Source organism: Stegostoma tigrinum, chromosome 24 (assembly GCF_030684315.1).
Source record: "Stegostoma tigrinum isolate sSteTig4 chromosome 24, sSteTig4.hap1, whole genome shotgun sequence".
NCBI lineage: Eukaryota > Metazoa > Chordata > Chondrichthyes > Orectolobiformes > Stegostomatidae > Stegostoma > Stegostoma tigrinum.
In genome coordinates this window covers 15,459,368-15,479,152 of record NC_081377.1, presented here as the reverse complement: position 1 = coordinate 15,479,152, position 19,785 = coordinate 15,459,368, and the positions used below count along the sequence as shown (strand labels likewise).

At 39.3% G+C, this 19,785-nt stretch overlaps 1 protein-coding gene across 1 annotated transcript in view; it reads right to left on the bottom strand.

Moving 5' to 3' along the window:
* csmd2 (CUB and Sushi multiple domains 2) overlaps positions 1 to 19,785 on the bottom strand; it is a 1,700,996-nt gene that overhangs the window by 252,347 nt on the left and 1,428,864 nt on the right. Inside the window, exons 34-37 of the mRNA XM_048558072.2 lie at positions 18,270 to 18,473; positions 13,157 to 13,281; positions 5,367 to 5,463; positions 1,170 to 1,274 (exon numbers count right to left, since the gene is read on the bottom strand). Of these exons, the coding sequence (XP_048414029.2) occupies positions 1,170 to 1,274; positions 5,367 to 5,463; positions 13,157 to 13,281; positions 18,270 to 18,473 (531 nt within the window). The remainder of the gene's footprint in view (positions 1 to 1,169; positions 1,275 to 5,366; positions 5,464 to 13,156; positions 13,282 to 18,269; positions 18,474 to 19,785) is intronic.

Genomic DNA, 19,785 nt, shown 5'->3' with positions numbered 1-19,785 from the left:
CTATTTTGTTTTTCACTTGTCAATCTGCTTGTTCAGTAGCTCGTGCCATCTAAAATTTCTACACTTCCAAAACCATTCTTGTTTCTCATTAATTTTAAAACTTAATAAAATAGTAATGAATTTATTCAACACACACAACTTGATTAATGAGAGCTCGATTCTGAAAACTGCTTTGCTTGAAATATGGATGGCAGCGCACCTCTAGGAATACATTTGCTCAGAGATGCAGCATATGAAAAATATTCAGCCATAATTCTTGAACGTTTGTTTAAAGGTCATTTAAACCTAGGATGGCCACGTTGTTCATGAATGAGGATAAGCATCTGCCACAGTGTGACCCATTTTATATTATGTATGTGATCAATGTCACTGCCAGCACTCATTGAGAAGCTAGCTGGTTAAATTGCACAAATTTTAATTTTAATAAAGAGAAAACTGTTTCTATTTTTGGACAAGTAATGACTAAAATAAGCCTTGTTGGTCTCATATAATAACAAGGAAGGTTACGAGTGGAAAAACCTAGGAATTCTTTGATTAAAAATAGCAGCAAGCTAATAAACCCTCAAAACAAATGATAGTTTTGAACAGAGATGATGGGACTACCCACTAACCTCATCCCGCCCCCTTGACCTGTCCGTCCTCCCCGGACTGACCTATCCCATCCCTACCTGCCCACTTGTACGCTCCTCCCCACCTATTCTCTCCTCTATCCATGTTTCGTCCGCCTCCCCCTCGCTCCCTATTTATTTCAGAACCCTCTCCCCATCCCCCTCTCTGATGAAGGGTCTAGGCCTGAAATGTCAGCTTTTGTGCTCCCAAGATGCTGCTTGGCCTGCTGAGTTCATCCAGCTTCACACTTTGTTATCTTATGATAGTTTTGAAATCCACTGTTTCGCCTACGACCCAGGCTTTGCTCTCAGAAAATCTTTATGTACAATAAAAGACATAGCAAGTCAATTATAAAGGATAGCACTAAGTTATGTGGGATGTCACCAGCATCAAGAAGACAGAGTACTCAAAGAGGCTGTCACTGAGGCTGTAAAGAGCTCATGAGGTTTACCAAGAAAGTCAAGCAACATCAGGTCTAGGATTTAACAGTATGGGTATGTGAATTTGGCTCATGTATTTTTGACGTGTTTAAGCTGTTGCTGTCTGCTGATAATGCTTACTTTTGTATTCCAGATGGAAACCAGCTGCAGAAACACTGATGTCAGAGTAGAAATGCAAATAAAGTTGATTGGAGCTACTGTTCAACAAAGCGGGGACAGTGGTGCCTGTAAGATATGAGTCAGAGAAAATAATCAGAGGAGATTACCTTCAGCATGGGCATTATAACATGCACTGGAAGTTTAACAAAGTGCATTACAGCAAACTTAGTACATTGGTCCTAATATGAAGCTCACTTGTTGATGCCTTTGAGATTTGATAACACCCATTTTAGACCTTACATCAATTCAAAATCCTTTCTCATATTGCAGCAGAAGATAAATGAAGCTAATTAGCCATAAAACAGCTTTGCACACCTCAGATAATCTACTTCACTGCTTCAAGTCTACTGAAGTTCACTCAGAAGTGCATGAATTAATACCACTTTAAATAAATGCAAAATAATTTCATAGTGTAATGCTATAGCAAATCAATGCAACAGTGCAAGGGGTTGCAGCATTGACCCTCCAATAATCAATCTCAGGTTCTGCCATTAGGATGGAGCTTCACCTCAGGACTAAGGTTTGCCCAGGTGGGAAGGAAGGCAGGGGGAGGGGAATCAGGTGCTGAGTCAGCATGAAATCTTTTAGCATTTCCTCCCATGTGACAGCGGCAGACCCAGAAGGAAAAACCAGTAAAACCTGTGATCAGGCTCATCATGTATACTTCATAATGCAGCTCCAACACAAACAGTAGGTTCACTTGTAGTCATTATTGTTTTTTTTCCTTTTGGGGAAACAAGCGCAGACTGTAATGCCTACCTCCATGATAAGTTGCCTGGTGAGGTCAATACGTCAGATAGGAAGGTGGTGGACAGAGACTCTGCCATCTTCTCACTTTCACCTTGTTTAATTTCATGACAGGAAGCCCCTAGCATTGCGTGGGGAGTGGGAGTGCCAGAGGTGATGGTCCATACCAAGTGGGCAGCACAACAAGAAAACCCAAGGGAGGAAGCTAATGAGCTCCTCGGGAATGGAATGTTCCTTAATTTGAGAGGGTCCCGCATCAGGGAGTAGGAGCAAGAGGAAGAGTGGATTCGCTAAGAGCTGCCCCAATCCTTTCTGCCAAGCGCACTTTCCTCACTCCACCACGACCAACACCCTACAGTAGTCCATTGTTAAAATTCACCTGGGGCCTTGACCTGCAAGAGCAGTCAAGTGACTGCTGGCACAGCTGTTCAATACCACTGCAAGCCTCTGATTGATTGGGAACTGTTGGCACATAGAATGTCCTTCCTCAGGTCCCTTGATGCCTGGCAAGGCCCACACTGTCCAGTTGAGTGCCCGTGGAATGCAACCGGTCTTCCCTGAAAGTAAGGATGTGTGGCTCTTGCTGGCTCTTCATCTGATAAAGAGGATCCTGTCACCCGAACACTGCCCACAGGCAAATTCTCACGAATAAATCTTCTTCAGGTTAAACCAACTCAAAAAGGTCAAAGGTTACAAACAGACTGTAGCTGTATGTCATTCAGAACAGAATCCAGTAAAACTGGCATAAGTAAATCACAATCATGTAAATAATCAAGATTTTGCACACCTCTTCATCAATTTTTGGCAAAAACTTTACTTTTAAAAATGCTAAATAAGAATAATTACTTAATTTGGGTACTTTTTCACCCCTTAATCCCTCCTCATAATATTTTGTTTTTCTTTTTCATTGCTGACAAAATATTCATCTGAGACTCAGGAGGTGCCAGATTTGTACACGTCTGCAAACACATCCTTGACACAGATACTTAGAGCACTTTGCACAGATGGTTCTGGAGTCAAATGTTTCCCCTTTCTTCCCTCTTTCTGAAGCAGACTGTGGAGCCTAAAATCAAGCTTTGGTCCTCTGACAGCACTTGCTAAGATAATGAATGTGGACATAAACCCTCACCACAGGACCCTGGATTCACTGATTCAGAAAATAGCCAAACATTTCATTTTATAAGTCACCTTCTGTTAACCTACAAAATCAGGATTTTCCTTTAATCCAATAGTGGGTTACAATTTTGAGACAGCAACAGCTGTAAAGCCTTTTCTCAGTGTAATATTACCAATCTAAAAAGTATTGAAATTCTGCGCAGTTATTAATGTAAACAGTTTTTATCATCAAATACCTGCAGATATCATCTTCAAAGTTATCTTAGATTTCAACAGAGCTTCAGATTATCCTCTGGGGCCAAAATTAAATATTTTACAGTACATTTCATTTCAGTGCCAAAATGAAAACATATTCATCAAATGATTAATAATTTATAGGTAGTCATCAACAATTATCTCATGTGAGCCTGGAATAATACCATTACATTGAATGTAATAAAATGATATTTTCAGTTATTTGGAATGTTTTGGATACTTAAAGCACTCAATGTCACAAACTACCAGAGGCATTTTATAATCTTAGCAGTTAATGTCCTTCACAATAGCTTTTGTGGGTATGTTGCTGTACTGGAATAGATAATGAAGGATGCACAGATGAAATGTGACCTACACCATTATCTGCAGAACAATCATTTTAAGCAGAGGAACATCATAAATGTGACAGCAATACTGAAGGTGTAATATTTCAGACTTGAGACTCTCTGAACACCAATATTTAGCTGACACCTAAAGGTAAGAATATGTACTATCCTTCCCATCAAAAGTTATTCAGTCCATCCAATTTAACGTTTTCACAAAGTACTTAAAACATAATTTAACAGAAATGATACCTCATGTTTTAATTCGAAGGGAATTTGTTCCAAAGCAGTCTTTGGTCCCTAAAAGATTATTTATCCAGACTTGCCCTGACAAGACCTGCTTTGACCCATCCTCCCCTCTCCCTCTATGTGCTATTGATTGTTTGATCTATTCCTAAAAACTTGAATTTCATATTCAAAATCTGATTTATTCACTTTCTTTTGGGTTAAACTCACAGCTTTGATTATTTTTTTAGATTAGATTCTCTACATTTTGGAAACAGGCCCTTTGGCCCAACAAGTCCACACCGCCGCTTGCAACATCCCACCCAGGCCCATCCCACATAACCCACACAGCCCTGCACACTACAGGCAATTTAAGCATGGCCAATCAACTTGCCTGCACATCTTTGGACTGTGGGAGGAAGCCGGAGCAAACCCACGCAGACACGGGGAGAATGTGCAAACTCTGCACAGACAGTTGCCTGAGGCTGGAATTAAACCTGGGTCCCTGGCGCTGTGAGGCTGCAGTGCTAACCACTGAGCCATCGTGCCACCCGTAAGCTAAGTGGAAAGAGGATGTGCCATAGATGTGAGGTGTGTGTGCAAAGTGTTCTTCAATGCTTTATGCCAGGTTCTTTGGCTGACACTTTTTTCGAACTATTTCACCTTACGTTTGCAAAACCTTTCCTCTGATCTGAACATTGCTTTATATCAAATCACCTGCAAACAGCAATGTTATTTTTCCTTCACAGCACTTTGCAGACCTGAATCATAACTTTTCTGAATCTCTTTTTCCACTTAGAAAATCAGTTCAGCTCTACCAATCTGTCCTTATAATTTGGGGCACCATTTTGGACACTTTCCAATATAGCATTCAGCGTATGCAAAATTAAGGCTGAAGAGTCATCTATCTGAGATTAATGGAACACTTTTGAACTGTAAGGGTCATTTTCCTCTGTTTTGCATTTAGATTTGAGCAACAGGAGATTTGAGCAGTAAGTTATTATGCCAAGTCTTTGCTTCATACATGGCGAAGGTACGTTCTAGGGGTCTCGATGGATGGGGGTAATGGAGTAAAATACTCTTAAAGGCAGCGCATTTTGTTTTATCAATGCCCAAAGAGTGTCCATTATGATGGGAGCCAAAAAACTGAGGCCTTCCGTGTTGCATTCAAACAAATCTCTCCTTGACAGATTCTGGGCACCTTCCATGGGTTTACAGCTGTCAGTCATTGATGCTTCTGCAGGTCTGCTCTGGAGAAATGGACAAGCCATGTTGAAATCAAGAAGTCCAAGAAGTTTACCTCCAGGTAAGTGAGTTAAGTGGAAAGAAGATATGTCATAAATGTGAGGTGTGTGTGCAAACTGTTTTTTCAATGCTTTATGCCAGGTTCTCTGAGAATATTAATAAGCAGCATGAAATATGTGCTAAACCCATTTCCGAAAAGGACATGATTATTGTCAATATTGGAACCTCACTGATGAGATGAAATTACCTGAGAAACTGCCAAGCATTGTTGCTGTAATATCACCGCCATCAAAAACCTCCAACGAATCCCAGTTATGCTCAGTAGCAAAGCTGATAACTTGAATCTGAAATAGCAATTAAATTTTTTGTTAATTTTCAACTGGCTAGCCATTTATTAATATCTGCATCTTAGTTAAATTGGTATGTCAGATAAGATTTACAAAGCAAGACATTATAGCGGGAATTTGAACATCCTCAATTCAAGTTCTGAACAGCATAAGACTGATCAATATTCAATCAGGATGGCATTAAGTTGTTTGTTTCATCCAAAGCAGCCACATGGATGGCTAGTACAAGAAAAGGAAACATCAGACCGCTAAAGCAATCGAGCGTTGACTGAAACTTTGCTGAAAGCAGATAATTAGAACAGACAAGAGGTAATTCACATTTCAACAAACCTCCCACTTCTGTTAAACAGAAACATTTTATGAGGATACATTTTACCAAAGAGGGGGGAAATGGGGTCAATTTTGCAGACAGAGCCACATGCAGCATCCAGAAGGTACCTTATAGCTCTCTCATGGTAATTAAATCAGTGTCCTGCATGAAATCTTTCCCACCAGGTTCTCTTTATCATATTTCACAATGCTCATTGACCAGGTGGCATAGATTATCACTGAACTTGGTTCTCAGTGACTGGCAGCTTCTCTCAAGGAGCAGAATATGCAGCCACATAATAAGCAAAAGAATGCATTCCGAGTAATGCCATCGGTATTCCCGCTACTAACGGTGGTTTGTGTAAACAGGAAATTAACAACACATCCTCTGATCAAAGTGTTGGTGATACAATATCTGTAACTGTGCTGGAATAGGTTGCCTTCTGTTTCACACTGTGAAGATGTGAAAAGAATCGTCCAGAGTCTAAGATATCTGGTCCACCTGTCACCCTTTAAATTTTCAATAAAATACCCCATTCCACAGAGACTTGCAATATTAATTCATGTCGAGATCCACATCATATTTTAAGACTGCAACTGTGTTTGAGGTTTAAAAGTTGCAGGCTGCAGAGTTTATTAGGAAACATGGTGTTTATTGTCACTATGTACTGAAACTGTTTAATAAATTGTATTGTGCTTATTCTGCCTATTGATTTTGTCCGCTTGGCAAGCCATTACATTTGACACCCCAAACATATTCTATGCAGTCACATAGCTGGCTAAAATGATTTACATTGTCATTTGGCAGATTACTTGGAATCACTGTGCCAACGGTAATTTTTATTTTTAATAAATTGCTCCCAGGGCAATAATGTCTCTTGTAGCTGAAAACTCAAACAGTAAATAATTTTAAAAGCATCAGTTTTAAAAATAACAGACAACCTATAAAGTTCTGCACTGTGTGTCTTTTTGGGCTCTGCTGTAGATTTAACAGACTGATTCTTTATATATGTTTTAATGTAATTTGTGGAAAGCAGATCTATGACATTTACACTCAATTAATCTCCACAATCATAACTATTAAATAATAAATGGCTAATAGGAACTGAATGAATAGAAACTCTGTTTGGTTATTATTACTTAACCAGAGTTCAACAGACAACCACATGGAGAAATCTAATTACAGAACAGACATCAATCCTGTGAGTCTCTGTAAGTGAAACTCATAACATAACTAATACTGTTCATTTCCTGTAGCCTGTGCCTCATCTTTAAGCCATTACCTCTATAATCTTTCTTCTAAATCCATCCCTTACTACATCCCTGTTTCACAAAATTTCCTAGAAAGCCCTGACCTCAAAATTGTGTTTGTTCATCTCTCATCCCAATCCATCTCACATTTCGTCCCGTTTGAGGTGTAACTGATGTTTCCTGTGTCAAGCACTCAGGCATTTTAGAACATCGTTTGTGATAAGGGTGGTCACTGTTCTGACACATGAATTCATAAGTTAGAGATCAAAGCTGCAGGTTTCCACATAGTCATCACCCTTTAATAGCTCGAACATCTGCGGCCTAATATCCAGAGGCAAGCAGTGGAAACTAATCATAAAAAAAAACAGAAATTGCTGGTGAAATTCAGCAGGCCTGGCAGCATCTGTGGGAAAAAAGCAGAGTTAATGTTTGGGTCCAGTAACTCCCCATTAGATTAAATGTTGCCCCCAAGTGAGTCTGGAGGCAGGAGTGGGGAATTTATTCAAGCAGAAAGGTACTGTGCTGGAGAAGATGCTGGTTTCCCATGCCTGCACCAATTACGTTCAATGTGAGAAAGCTCTTGGACAACCATCCTGCCTTGAGACCCTCAAATCAACAATTAATGATCACTCATTAGCCTCATCAATCAGCGGTGAATGGGGAATTTGCCAGGCAGAGTGCCTGACATCTAAACGTTGTCAAATTTGACTTGGAGTTCCCAGGTGGAATGTCCCTTGGTAGAAATAATAAATAAGTAAAACAAAAATACACTGGTCAGTTTCTGAATTGTTATTGAAGAATAGATAGTGGAATGTCGAGATCAAGCAGTTGATGTAGGGACCCCTGGTTCATGGAAATTCTTCTATCCATTTCCTTTGACTGGCTTGATGGCTCATTGGCTTTTGGCACTTAGGATCAGAGAATGTCTTTGCCCTTTCTTTCCTTACCTGCCTGTCAAGGATGTTCATTGGGCATTCTCAGAGCTATGAATGTTAGAACTTACAAGTCCATGCATTAGGACATCAGGTCACTAATACAGTTCAGACCAGGGTTGAAGCTCACTTTTAAACAATGACCATGTGTATTCTTGAAAGGGGAAAACCCAAACAATAACTCTTCCCCAAACTGCTGTTTCTTTTAAAAATTGTGTTCATGCTCTGAGATAATGCCCAGGAACATACAGTTCAGTTTATACTCCACTTTCTCTCTTTGAAGCCCCTGCCATCAAAGTTTCCATGGCACCTTCTCAGGTGTGACATTCCAAGGTCTCTCGCTCAAGAAAGCCACTGAATTTACATCTACAACCACTTTGGCTGTCTTAAAAAAAATGTAGGGATTAAAGTTTGACATGCCCTTAGGTACTCAGGGGTTATAAACCGTGGTCACAACAGGAAGCTGCAGGTCAATTCACTTAACCCAGAAACACAGTCTCCAATAATGCCCACATTGACAATGAGATGGCAAACAGAAGTGCCAGATCTCTAGAGATTTATGTGGGGCAATGTGTGTGGCAATACATAATTTTGTTAGCTTTCCTTGAGGTGCCATGCAGAATGGAAAGTTTTAGGCCCAACCTCCTGTTTGGGGCTGCATTCTGTGCTCTCATGCTCTGAAGACTGAAAGTACAAAAAGTAACCACTATCTCCTAGCTGAAATAGACAAATATTGGAATGATGGGGGAAGGGGGTAGACTAAGGTGGTCGTGCAAGACATCATCAACATTTGCACCCTTACTGTGAATGAATAACATTTGCTAAAAAAGAACTGATGCCAGGAAAGGACAATGCTGGATTGACATCCGATGCATTGGATGTTGAACACCACATCAGTACTTGTTGTTAGAGCTCAGACATGATTAGCAGGCACAGGGGTAAAGTTTTGGAGCATCAGGAATTCCAACAGAATTTTACCAGGAGTTGCTTCAGGACGCTGTTGTAAAGAAGAGGAAACACGACTGAAACACATTCTGTTACACTAGTGAATAGCAAATCTGAGAATCCCTACCGGAAACATTCACAGCATTATCGAGCTTCAGTATGGAGGCACTGCTAAACATCTTAGGGTCTCAAGGAGGTGTTATCCCAGATCTCATAACTGTCTTATTAACCAAGTCGATCTCACCTGTGTAACCTGTATCTGAATGTTATCATACAATAAACCTCACCTGGTTCAAGACTGGAGCTTCTTCTCATTAATCTACCTAGTGGTGTGCCTCAATCACTGTGAACAAAACAGGCTCTCTAGAACCCAGAGGTAAAGGAGGACAGAGGCAGCCAACTACCAGCCATGCGTTGGCATCACATGCTCACACAAAACATCAAGTAACTTCCTATAATACACACTGCATTTTTATTTTTACATTATTGGATTTCAGCAATCTTTATTTCATGTTGCCTCACATTTCCTATCACTAAGTAATACAATGGCCATTTAAAATGAGCTTTTTCTGTTTATTTGAGATTGTACTTTATAGATTCCATTTTCAAAGAGTATGGATATTAAATTGTTGAACTTATTTGCTCAGGGTTTGGGCAGGGTCTTGGGCACTTGGGGTGGGCAGCATGAACGAGGCAACCCAATGAAATCCAACCACATGTGTAAATATCACTGTGCAAGGAGTGCTGTCATTGAATGTGAAGACTTTTGGATCTGTGAATTAAAGGACCCTCATTAACGAATGGACAAATAAATGGTCCTGCCCCCGGATTGTTGCACGTAATATTTGGAATTATCTGTGAAATTTTACAGCATTGATATGGATATTCCTGAATTATAAAGAATAATTTCAAACTGGGCAATCTGAAATCACCAAACAAAAACAAAACCGAAAGAACTGTGGTTATTGGAATTCAGAAATAAAAACAGAAATTGCTGAAATCAATCGGCAGATTTGGCAGACCAGTGACCCTTCTTCTAAACAGTGGCATTAATTCTGATTTCTCTCCACAAAGCTGCCAAACTTGGTGAGTTTTTCCAGCAACTTTTGCTTTCATTTCTGAAATCACCAACTTGGTCAGAAATTGCATTATATTTTCAGGGAAGCAGTTTAATAGTGAACTCGGGACAACATCAGCTGTAGACCTAAATTTGTCACATTTACCTCCCAAAGCCTATTCAGTCATTTAATATAGCCTGAGCAAACCATAGCCAACAGTGAACTCCTGAATTATTTCAAGTCCTCTCTGTAATAACAATATGTTGAAGATGTAGGCATAGAGAAACTTTATAACATACATATATTCAGAATACTGGTAATAAATGAAGCAGGAAAATCAGTGAAAAGCTTAAAAAAGCATTTAATTTTAAAGTTCAACATTAAATGGAAATAATTAGCATTATTTTAATAAATGAGGGCTCCTGTAAACTCTGTTACCAGAACAGCCAAATCTTGTTAATACAAACTCAATTCTCAATGTTAAGATGAGCTGAACTTTGAGCAGTAATTGACGTTGTATCAAGATTATGTGATAAGGTTGATGACTGGAAATCTGTTGCAATAATTGGACAATTTATCGATAAGGCTTGTGTGCAGTAAAAATAGTCAACTGGATGGGATACTAAATGTATATCCAAATAAAAATATAACTATAAATTGCTTTCCCATCTCATGCTTTTCTTCATTCCTATTAAAATGGGTGTTCAAAGGTTAGTTTTCAATTGCATATATATACTGTCATCAGAAAAGGGAATAGTGCCAGGGCACTGATGGATAATGAATGAGACTTGGAGGTACAAAAATTGACAAAGAACAAGTCCAGGAAACTATAGATTAATTAGCTTAATATTCGGGATGGGGCAAGACAATAGAATACTTAGTAAAAAATATAATCAAAAAGCATTTAGATATTGAAAATTATGTAAAGATGTCAAAAGAGAAGGCCATATTTGACCAACCGTATTGAATTCCTTGAAGACATAACTGAAAGGCTTGCCGGGGCAATGTAGCAGTAAAATATATTTGGACTCTTAAAAAGACTGTGATCAGTTACCACACAGAAGGCTCACAACTGAGGTCAAAACTAGTGCAGACTGGAGTAAATGGCAGAATTGACAAGGTGGGTACAAAGCAGAAAAAGTGTTTTTTTGTGGTCGTTACTCAGATTGGCAAACAGTTTTGCTCTCAGTAAGAATTCATATTGGGATCACGTCTATTCACCATTTTGTAAACATTCTGGATTCAGGAATCAGAAATACAATTTCAAAGTTTGCAAATTACATCAAATTGTAGTTAGTAGAGGAAAACTCTGACATGACTGAGAAGTCTCTAATTCTGGGATTTTGAGACAATTAATTTTTATAGGAAGAAGAGTCACATAATTTTTGGAAATTAAATGTTTAATTGGGGTAAAGGAAGAGTAATTCGGGGGTACAGAAACAAATCCTAAAAAGGGAACGATGAAATTAATGAAGTCAACAATAGAGCAAACAAACCACTGGGGGTAAATTTTAGATTGGGTCGGACAGTAAAACAGAGAATTGATGCAAGACTTGTGTAGAAACTTCATTGTACATTTTGAGTACAATAAACAGCTCAGTACTTCAGAGGAATGACAGCAGGAGCAGAAAAATCCAATGATAGCAGAACTAAGATGACTCCTTTCAGAAAAGATTGAACAAGCTGGAGCTCCATTCTCAGAACAAAAAAACTGAGCAACGATGTGATAAAGATATTTTATACTATGAAAACATTTGAGAGTTATTTTCAATAACAGCTTCAGTCAAAACAAGGGGCCATAAGTATAACAGATTAGCAAAATATTAAATACAATGGAAATCTGAAATAAAAGCAGAAAGTACTGGATATTTTGGGGCTTCAGTGAATTGCATTCCGTATCATACATACAAAAAGGAAGACAGTTTGAGGACGTAAAGGGAAGGGTTAGAGATTGACAATATGAAAGTGAGGGCGAGGTGAAAATTGTAAGCAAGTTAATAACATACACAAATTCTGAGGACGGGTCACTGGACCCGAAATGTTAACTCTGTCTTTTCCTTCCGAGATGCTGCCAGACCTGCTGAGCTTTTCCAGCAATTTCTGTTTTGTTTCAGTGTTTAATAACATACACGGTGTTCCCAATTTATGCATGTCCAACTGACAAAAGCTCATACTTGCGAACGTGATCTCTTCGGGATGATATTTTAAAGACCTGACATATGAACAATTTCTGTGCTTAGAAATGGCTGCTTTATATTGATCTGCATTGTGTTCCAACTTTTACATACAAATTGACTTACAAACAGACCGCATCATGGAACCTGTTTGTGAACTGGGGAAGCCTGTATTCAAGTTTGTGATAACAGCAAGAAATTTCCCTGGCCTCCACCCGATTTTAGACCTTCCTTTTCCCTCTGTCCTTCATTCCCTTGCCCCTATACATGCTTATAATTGTTGCACTTTTAACTTCGGGTTTTGTCAAAAACACGTTGACTTAAAATGCTAACTTTGTTTCTCCCTCCACGGATGTTGTCTGCCCAGCTGAGTATTTTGTTTCTGTTCATAGGCTGTAAATATACAATAATCACCAATAAATTCCACAGACTATTCAGGAGAAACATTTTTACCCCAAGAGTGAGTGGAATGTGACAATTGCTACCACTGAGATTAGTTGAGTCAAATAAAATAGATATTTTCTAGGGCAAGCAAGAAAAAACAACAGAAAAGCAGAGAAAGAAACAGGAGGGAATATTGACATTTTTTTTCTGAAGAAGGGTCCGGCCCCAAAACCTCAGCTTTCCTGCTCCTCTAATGCTGCCTGGCCTGCTGCGTTCATCTAGCTCTACGCTGTGTTATCTCTGACTCCAGTATCGGCAGTTCTTACTATCTTAGAATATTGACAGTGTTGTGGTGAAGAAAGGTGGGTAGTGTGTCATATGGAGCCTAAACACAGGCATCAACCTGGTGGGTTGAATGGTCCATCTCTACATTGTAGGTACTTCATAATATTGTGCGAAAATTTAGCAGTAGATTTCATATCAGTCCTCTGATGATGATAACTTACATGTTTTTAAACAGTGGGCAAATTCTCAATGGCACATGTGAAATTAGTTGTCATTTGCCTTTTGCGCAAATATGAATATAAATACCTCAGACTCTAGCGTCGGCAGTTCTTACTATCTTTGAATACCATACCTGTATGCCAGCTCCTTCAGGGACGGTGATTCTCCATAAACAGTTCAGGCTGTTCTGATAAGGATCGGGGAAGCCCGGTGATAGAATTGTGCCTTTTCGTTCAGTGAGATTTCCTCCACAAGGTACTGAAAAGAAAATAATAAACTGGCTTCATTAAGACTGAATAAGAATAATATATGAACCTTGTTGAAAGAGATTAATGTCTTTGTACACAGCTGGACTCTCTGTGATTTGTCATAAATTCGTGAACAAGTAGATATTCCTAAAAATGCTGTACAGCTCATGGAATCAGAGATCCAAATGTCTCGTAATAAAATGCAACTTGTACAAATGAACAAAAAAAGTAAGAAAACAAAGTCAATATATACCCTTTCACCCCACCGCTTTAACATGGGTGACCGTCAGACACTTTATTTCATTCTGACACTTCTTATGAAGCCAAATATTGCTTTTTTTTTAATATTTGGACATAAACAATGCTATTAAGGCCACAATTGTATTTGTCAGCTTGCAATGCCTTTGATAAGGTGATGGTGAACCATTTTTCTTGAATTGTGACAGTCCACAGGTTCCTTCTACCACCAATACACAATGACAGATGTGAGTGTATGTACAAGATGGGCGACAGCAACCCATCATGATGGACAACATCTCCTCCACCATAATCCTCCGCACCAGTGCCCCACAAGGATACATACTCAGCCCCCTACTATACTCCTTATACATTGATGACTGTGTGGCCAAATTCTGCCTGAACTCCATTTACAAGTTTATTGACGACACTACCATTGTAGATCAGATCTGAAACAATGATGAAACAGAATACAGGAAAGAGATTGAGTGCTTAGCGGCATGGTGTACAGACAACTATCTTTCCATCAGCGTCAGCAAAATGAAGGAGCTGGTCATTGACTTCAGGAAGCAGAGTGCATGGCACGCCCCTTTCTGTATCAATGGAGCCGAGGTGGAGAAAGTCGAGAGCATCAAGTTGCTGGGAGTGACGATCACCAACATTCTGTTCTGGTCCACTCACATCACCATGATGATCAAGAAAGGACAACAATGCCTTTACTTCCTTAAGAGGCGAAGGAAATTTGGTATATCAACAAGGACTCTGACTAATTTTTATTGATGCACCATGGAAAGCATCTCATCTGGATGCATCACAGCGTGGTATGACAACTTCTCTGTTCAAGACTGCAAGAAACGACAGACAGTCATGAACACAGACCAGTCAATCAGACAAACCAGCCTCCCATCCATTGATTACATCTAAACTTTCCACTGCATTGGGAAAGCAACTAACATAGTCAAAGACCCATTCCACCCCAGTTATATTCTCTTCCATCCTCTTCCCTCGGGCGGAAGACATAAAAAGTTGAATAAACATATAAACAGATTCAAGAACAGCTTCTTCCCCACAATTATCAGACGTTTGAATGGACCTTTCAAATGATAATGTTCATCTCTCTCTGCACCTTCTCTGCAGCTGTAACACTGTATTCTGCGCTCTGTTCTGTTAACCTGACACAGTTTGTATGGTCTGGTCTGTCTGTATAGCACACAAGACAATGCTTTTCACCGTACCTCAGTATGTGACAAAAATATATCATAAGCAAACTCAAACTCATGCCTCCTTCAATAGCACTTCCAGACCAGTGACTGCAAAGAACTGGAAGGTCGAGGGCAAATGATGCAGGGGATATTACCACCTGCAAATTCTTCACTGAGCCACATTATTTAAGACATGGAACTATATCAATATTACTTCAGGAGGCTGGATTGAGGCCTAGAACTCCCTTCCTAACCGGTAGCTCTATAGACCAAGGATTGCAGTGGTTCAAGAAACCAATTCACCAACAAAAATAACATTAAAAATTCACAAACAAATTAGATGCAATATTACTGCAATCTGGCTTCTCAATTTAATTGCAACTGTAGGGTCACAGTGATGTTCTTTCTATTTGCAGAATTTTTTGCGCTAGCAGTTGAAGCCGCCCACAGTCATTTTTTTTTGTAAAGAACATAGTAATTCAGAGCTAAGAAATTCAGAATGGTGTCTTTGAGGAGATACCGAAGCGCTCTCTCAGCAGAGATCAGTCAGGTTCTGTTATTTGCAACTTGCTGGTTTCTGGGTTCTATCCTTTGGTGTGGCTTCTGATCAGGTTAAAGTTCATGAGCTAGAGACAGTGCACAAATTACACATTCCTGAAATTAATCTTTCCACTTAACTCAAACATCGTAGGAAAGCAGTAGTCATTAAAAAAGAAGTAGCTTCTTCAGTTGCTATCGACACATGAGAAAACTAATAAATTTGCAACTGACTAATGTTTGTCAAAAGCAGTACATGTTCGATGCTGCACATACATTACACTATTTCAATTGAACTTTTCTGATCATTTGGGAATCTCAGTCTGTAAACAAAGGCCAACATTCTCCTGAAATGCTCCTAAAATGGATAAAATTCAAATTTTATAAAGCGGTGAAGCAAAAGTCTCTCTGGTCTTCGGATATCAAAATCATTGCTTACTATACAATGAGGAGCACAGAACACATCATTATTTGGTACATCTGGGGCTGCAAGGTTCCTCGTTGCATCACCAAGATTAAAGTGAGAATAAAACAAGCTACTGCCAATGGAAAGAAAAGTAGTAAGATCAGCTTCACATTGCTTTTAGTGAATGCCAGATTCCTGGTGACTTCATACAAAATGGAGAAATAAAGAATTAAGATTCCATGCTAAGAACAGGGAGGGCAGAGGATTGAAGTGGTTAGTTGGCAATTTTAAAACTGGAGTTCTGACTGCTGTTTCCATTCTCTATGAACCTGACTGAGCCTCCAAGATTATGCAACAAGTGCACATTATTCAAATTGGTGCAATTTGCAATCACACTTAAACTAGTCATTCTTAACTGGTAAGTCAATATGCTTACCACAGATGAAGTGGGTACAAATTCGAGTTGAGAAAAGTGCAACTAATACAAGCCTTAGGTTACAGAGAGAAATGGCCGGCTAGGATTGAAATCACGAGCTTGGCCTTCTCAGTGTATGTAGGAAGCTATTCATTGAATTGGCCATTTGGTTGTTTGAAACATTTATACAATTATCCCTAAGTAACTATTCCCACAGTGATGATTTTTTTCTCCCTTTCTAGTGTATTTTTTGATTGTTATTAATGAGTTTTTTTTGCAGCACACATTTAGATCACAACACTCACTAAAAAAAACTCTTCTGCAACCTATAAGCCTGGATGGCAAAGCAGGAGCACTAATTAAAGGTAAATTTAGAAGTATTAAATGGTATTAAATTATCATTCAAGTCAGGAAATCACTTCAGCAATGATCAAAATATTTCAGCGTAACTCAAAGACCTCATCACTGACCATCCGCTTACAGTCAGAATGGAGGATACCTGATTACAATGAACATCATTTCTCAATGGAATAGCCAGTATGCCTCAAAAGAAGGAGAAATCAACCAGGCATGAATGAAGGAGCGTGTAAAACAAAATCTCCAATCACAACACAGGCTTGATTAATTCTCACTGTTCCTTCTTGACATTTCTCTTGGATTCTTTATACTTACTAGATTAAAGAAACTTATTCAACAATTGCTTTTATTCTTCTCATGAAAATTAACAGTTAATGTACTTCAATTATAAATAAAGCCATTTTCTGAAGGAGGATGTGAATTAGAAGTGAAGGAGGTAATCCAGTTTCTTTAAATGGAAACAGATTTACATTTCTCTGGAGCCTGATACTGACTGACCAATCACAAAGTAAATATTTTGGGAGTTTCTCAACATCTGGCAGAAACATTTCAGCATATGGAAATTCAAACAATTAATAAATGCTAAAGATGAATTATAACAACTGATGTGCTGTCAACTCGACGAATAGTCATCGTGACTAGTCCTGTTGTAATAAGAGTGAGAGTTAGTTTGGGAATGTGCTTTGAAAGTCAGGTGCATAGGGAGGAAACAAACTGAGAACAGGAGACTCATGCACACCTCTGACCAGGTCCCAAAAGAAAACACTAGCCGAAACCAGCTGAAAGCAGCCTCGAATCAGAATAACTGGCATGTCCTGAGAAATCCAGCCAGAAATCATTTTGCGTCTGATTTTATCAGCCAACCTTGGTTGTGACCTGTTATGATTTACTGGGAACAGTGAACTTGGGGCTTTGTTTTCCCACATTCACTCATGGAATATGTGTGCCACTGGCTGGTTAGCACTTTCCTTGCAGTATGCAATGCCTCTAACTAATTTTTTTTCATCATTTGGAGTGAATTGAATTGGCTTCGAATGGCATCCGTGATGCTGGGGACAACTGGGGAGATGGAGATAGATCATCCACTAGGCACTTCTGGCTGAAGATTGCAGTGATTGCTTCAGCCTTACACTGACCTTTCATCAGAACTGATAGCAGCTGGAGAAGAATGGTATTTATGCTAATGACAGGCTTTGAAAGGTATGAAAGAAAAGTGTGAGTGGATTGGTGGAGAGTAAAGAGAAAGAGAGTGAAAACAGCAGGCAGACAGAGGGGTTGTAGCACCAGTGCTGCTCATGTCCCTGGGCTTGGCTAATTCAGTCGAGGCACTGGGCCCTTCTTGACCTACACAGCTTATTTTCTCAATGAATTGTCTCACTGTGCGATGAGCGGAGTAACAGTCTTACTCTTGAATAGACAATGGATGCAGGTCTGACACAAATTGGAGAATTGGCTGAATACTCAAGTAAACTTTTTAAGAATTGCTCCAAGGTGAAACTGCAACAGAAACTCAGCCTATTCTAATCCAAAATCAACAATTACATCTCAGATACAGGCAGGACAGAGTCAGCTGTTTTCTTTTTTTCAGGAACAGGCATATCGCTCCTGCAATGGCAACTCAGCAGGGTTCACCTACCAAGCCAGGCTTTCGACATTCTCCTTCCTCTGAAATATTTGGGCCTTTAGTCACTGGAATAAAATTCGTAAATTAATAATCAACGAATATCACTTTGTGACAATTTTGCACAAGTCAATGGGAATTCCATTGGTTGGCCTGGGCACACTTCTGTCAAGTTTAGTCCCTGAAGAGAGGCTTAAGAATTTTAAAGGTTTGGCTCACTTACCTGAACAACTTGGTGCAGAATCATTCCACTGTGCCAAGGCGTCAGGCACAGCTAGGCATTCTATGTTCTTGGAACCTTGGAGGGCGTAACCTGGATTGCATTCAAAGCGGATAATAGCACCTACAGCAAAGTCATTTCCAATTCTTCTGCCATACCTTGGTTCAGGTATCGAGCTACACTGTGTGGCACTTGTCCGGGGCACTGCTGTAGGTGAATGAATGGAACAACGCAAATTCAGTTCTCAGTTTAATCACTGAACATGCACAAAGTGAAGAATCGAGGTTCAAACCAGAAAATACAAGCAAGAAATGTTTCAAAGGAGATGACAGGCTATTTACATGTAATTGAGGCACCTGAAAAGTGAACTTAAAGTGGTATGCCTGCACTCACATAGTTAAAAAGCAGAAGAATACAAGAGAAGAAATATCGCCAACAAGTAGTTAAAATCATACTGTTCTCTATTTTGTTTTTCCTTCTTTTTGGAGCTAAGACTCAAACCCATTCCTGGCTACAGTTTACTCCCTGTATCAGCTTTAAATATTTTATATGAAGTGAGCTTTAGTCAGGTTAGACATGGTTTCCTGGTGAATGTTAATAATCTACTGTGGAAAACAGCACACAGTCCAATATGAATTAGAACAAACTGTCAACCACTAGCTGGGAGCAAACTGTCAGTGAGGATGATCAAACAGTAAATGGGGGCAGCAAGAGGTACTGTTCAGAAGTTTAGAATCAGGGACAATTGATGGGACATAGTGACATTTTTCTCTGTTTGATTAAACTTTTATACCTGCCAAGAGATTCTTCAAAATTCTTGGTTCTGAATTTTCAGAATATGCATTGTGGCTTTGAAGTAAACATGAATAGGAGTGATAAAGCTATTCAGAATTCCAAACTATCAAATCTCTAAAAGAAATCTAATTAAGAACAGAATGGTAAATCGTGAGGCCTCCTGTCTGGTCAAAAGCCGTGTTTGAAAATGAAAGAGAATTATCGACTGGCCTTTTCTTGCTGTTGAGGCAGTGGCTGCATTAAACCTATTGCTATGGCTGAGGTGTTCCCAAGACAGATAATATTAATAAAGTCAATTTTGATACTAAGGTGTGCATCTGATCCCATTAATGTTATGCAAAGGACTGGGCATAGCATTCTCTTTGTGTGCGTAGAAAAAGCAAAACATACAACATTGAAATACAGAAAAATACTGCAGATTACCACAAGTTTACATTTATCATTCACCTCAGCCTCAATACAGTCTCACAGTTGACCAACACGTCAACGGTCCCAAACTGCTGAGCTGCATTTGTTGTATAAGTGAATGATTCTGAAGGGGTTAATGCTTATGCTATATTGACTCCACTCATTCTACTAATGTCATGCAGTTTGTGTTTGGAGGCAAGGAACTCTACTCTAGCTTCCAGAGTGAGATATTTCTGCACCAGCTCCCTAGTGTTATAGTATTTATACCTGACCAAGTTTCACAGCGCTCATTGCTATCACAATTAAACCTCCTTGT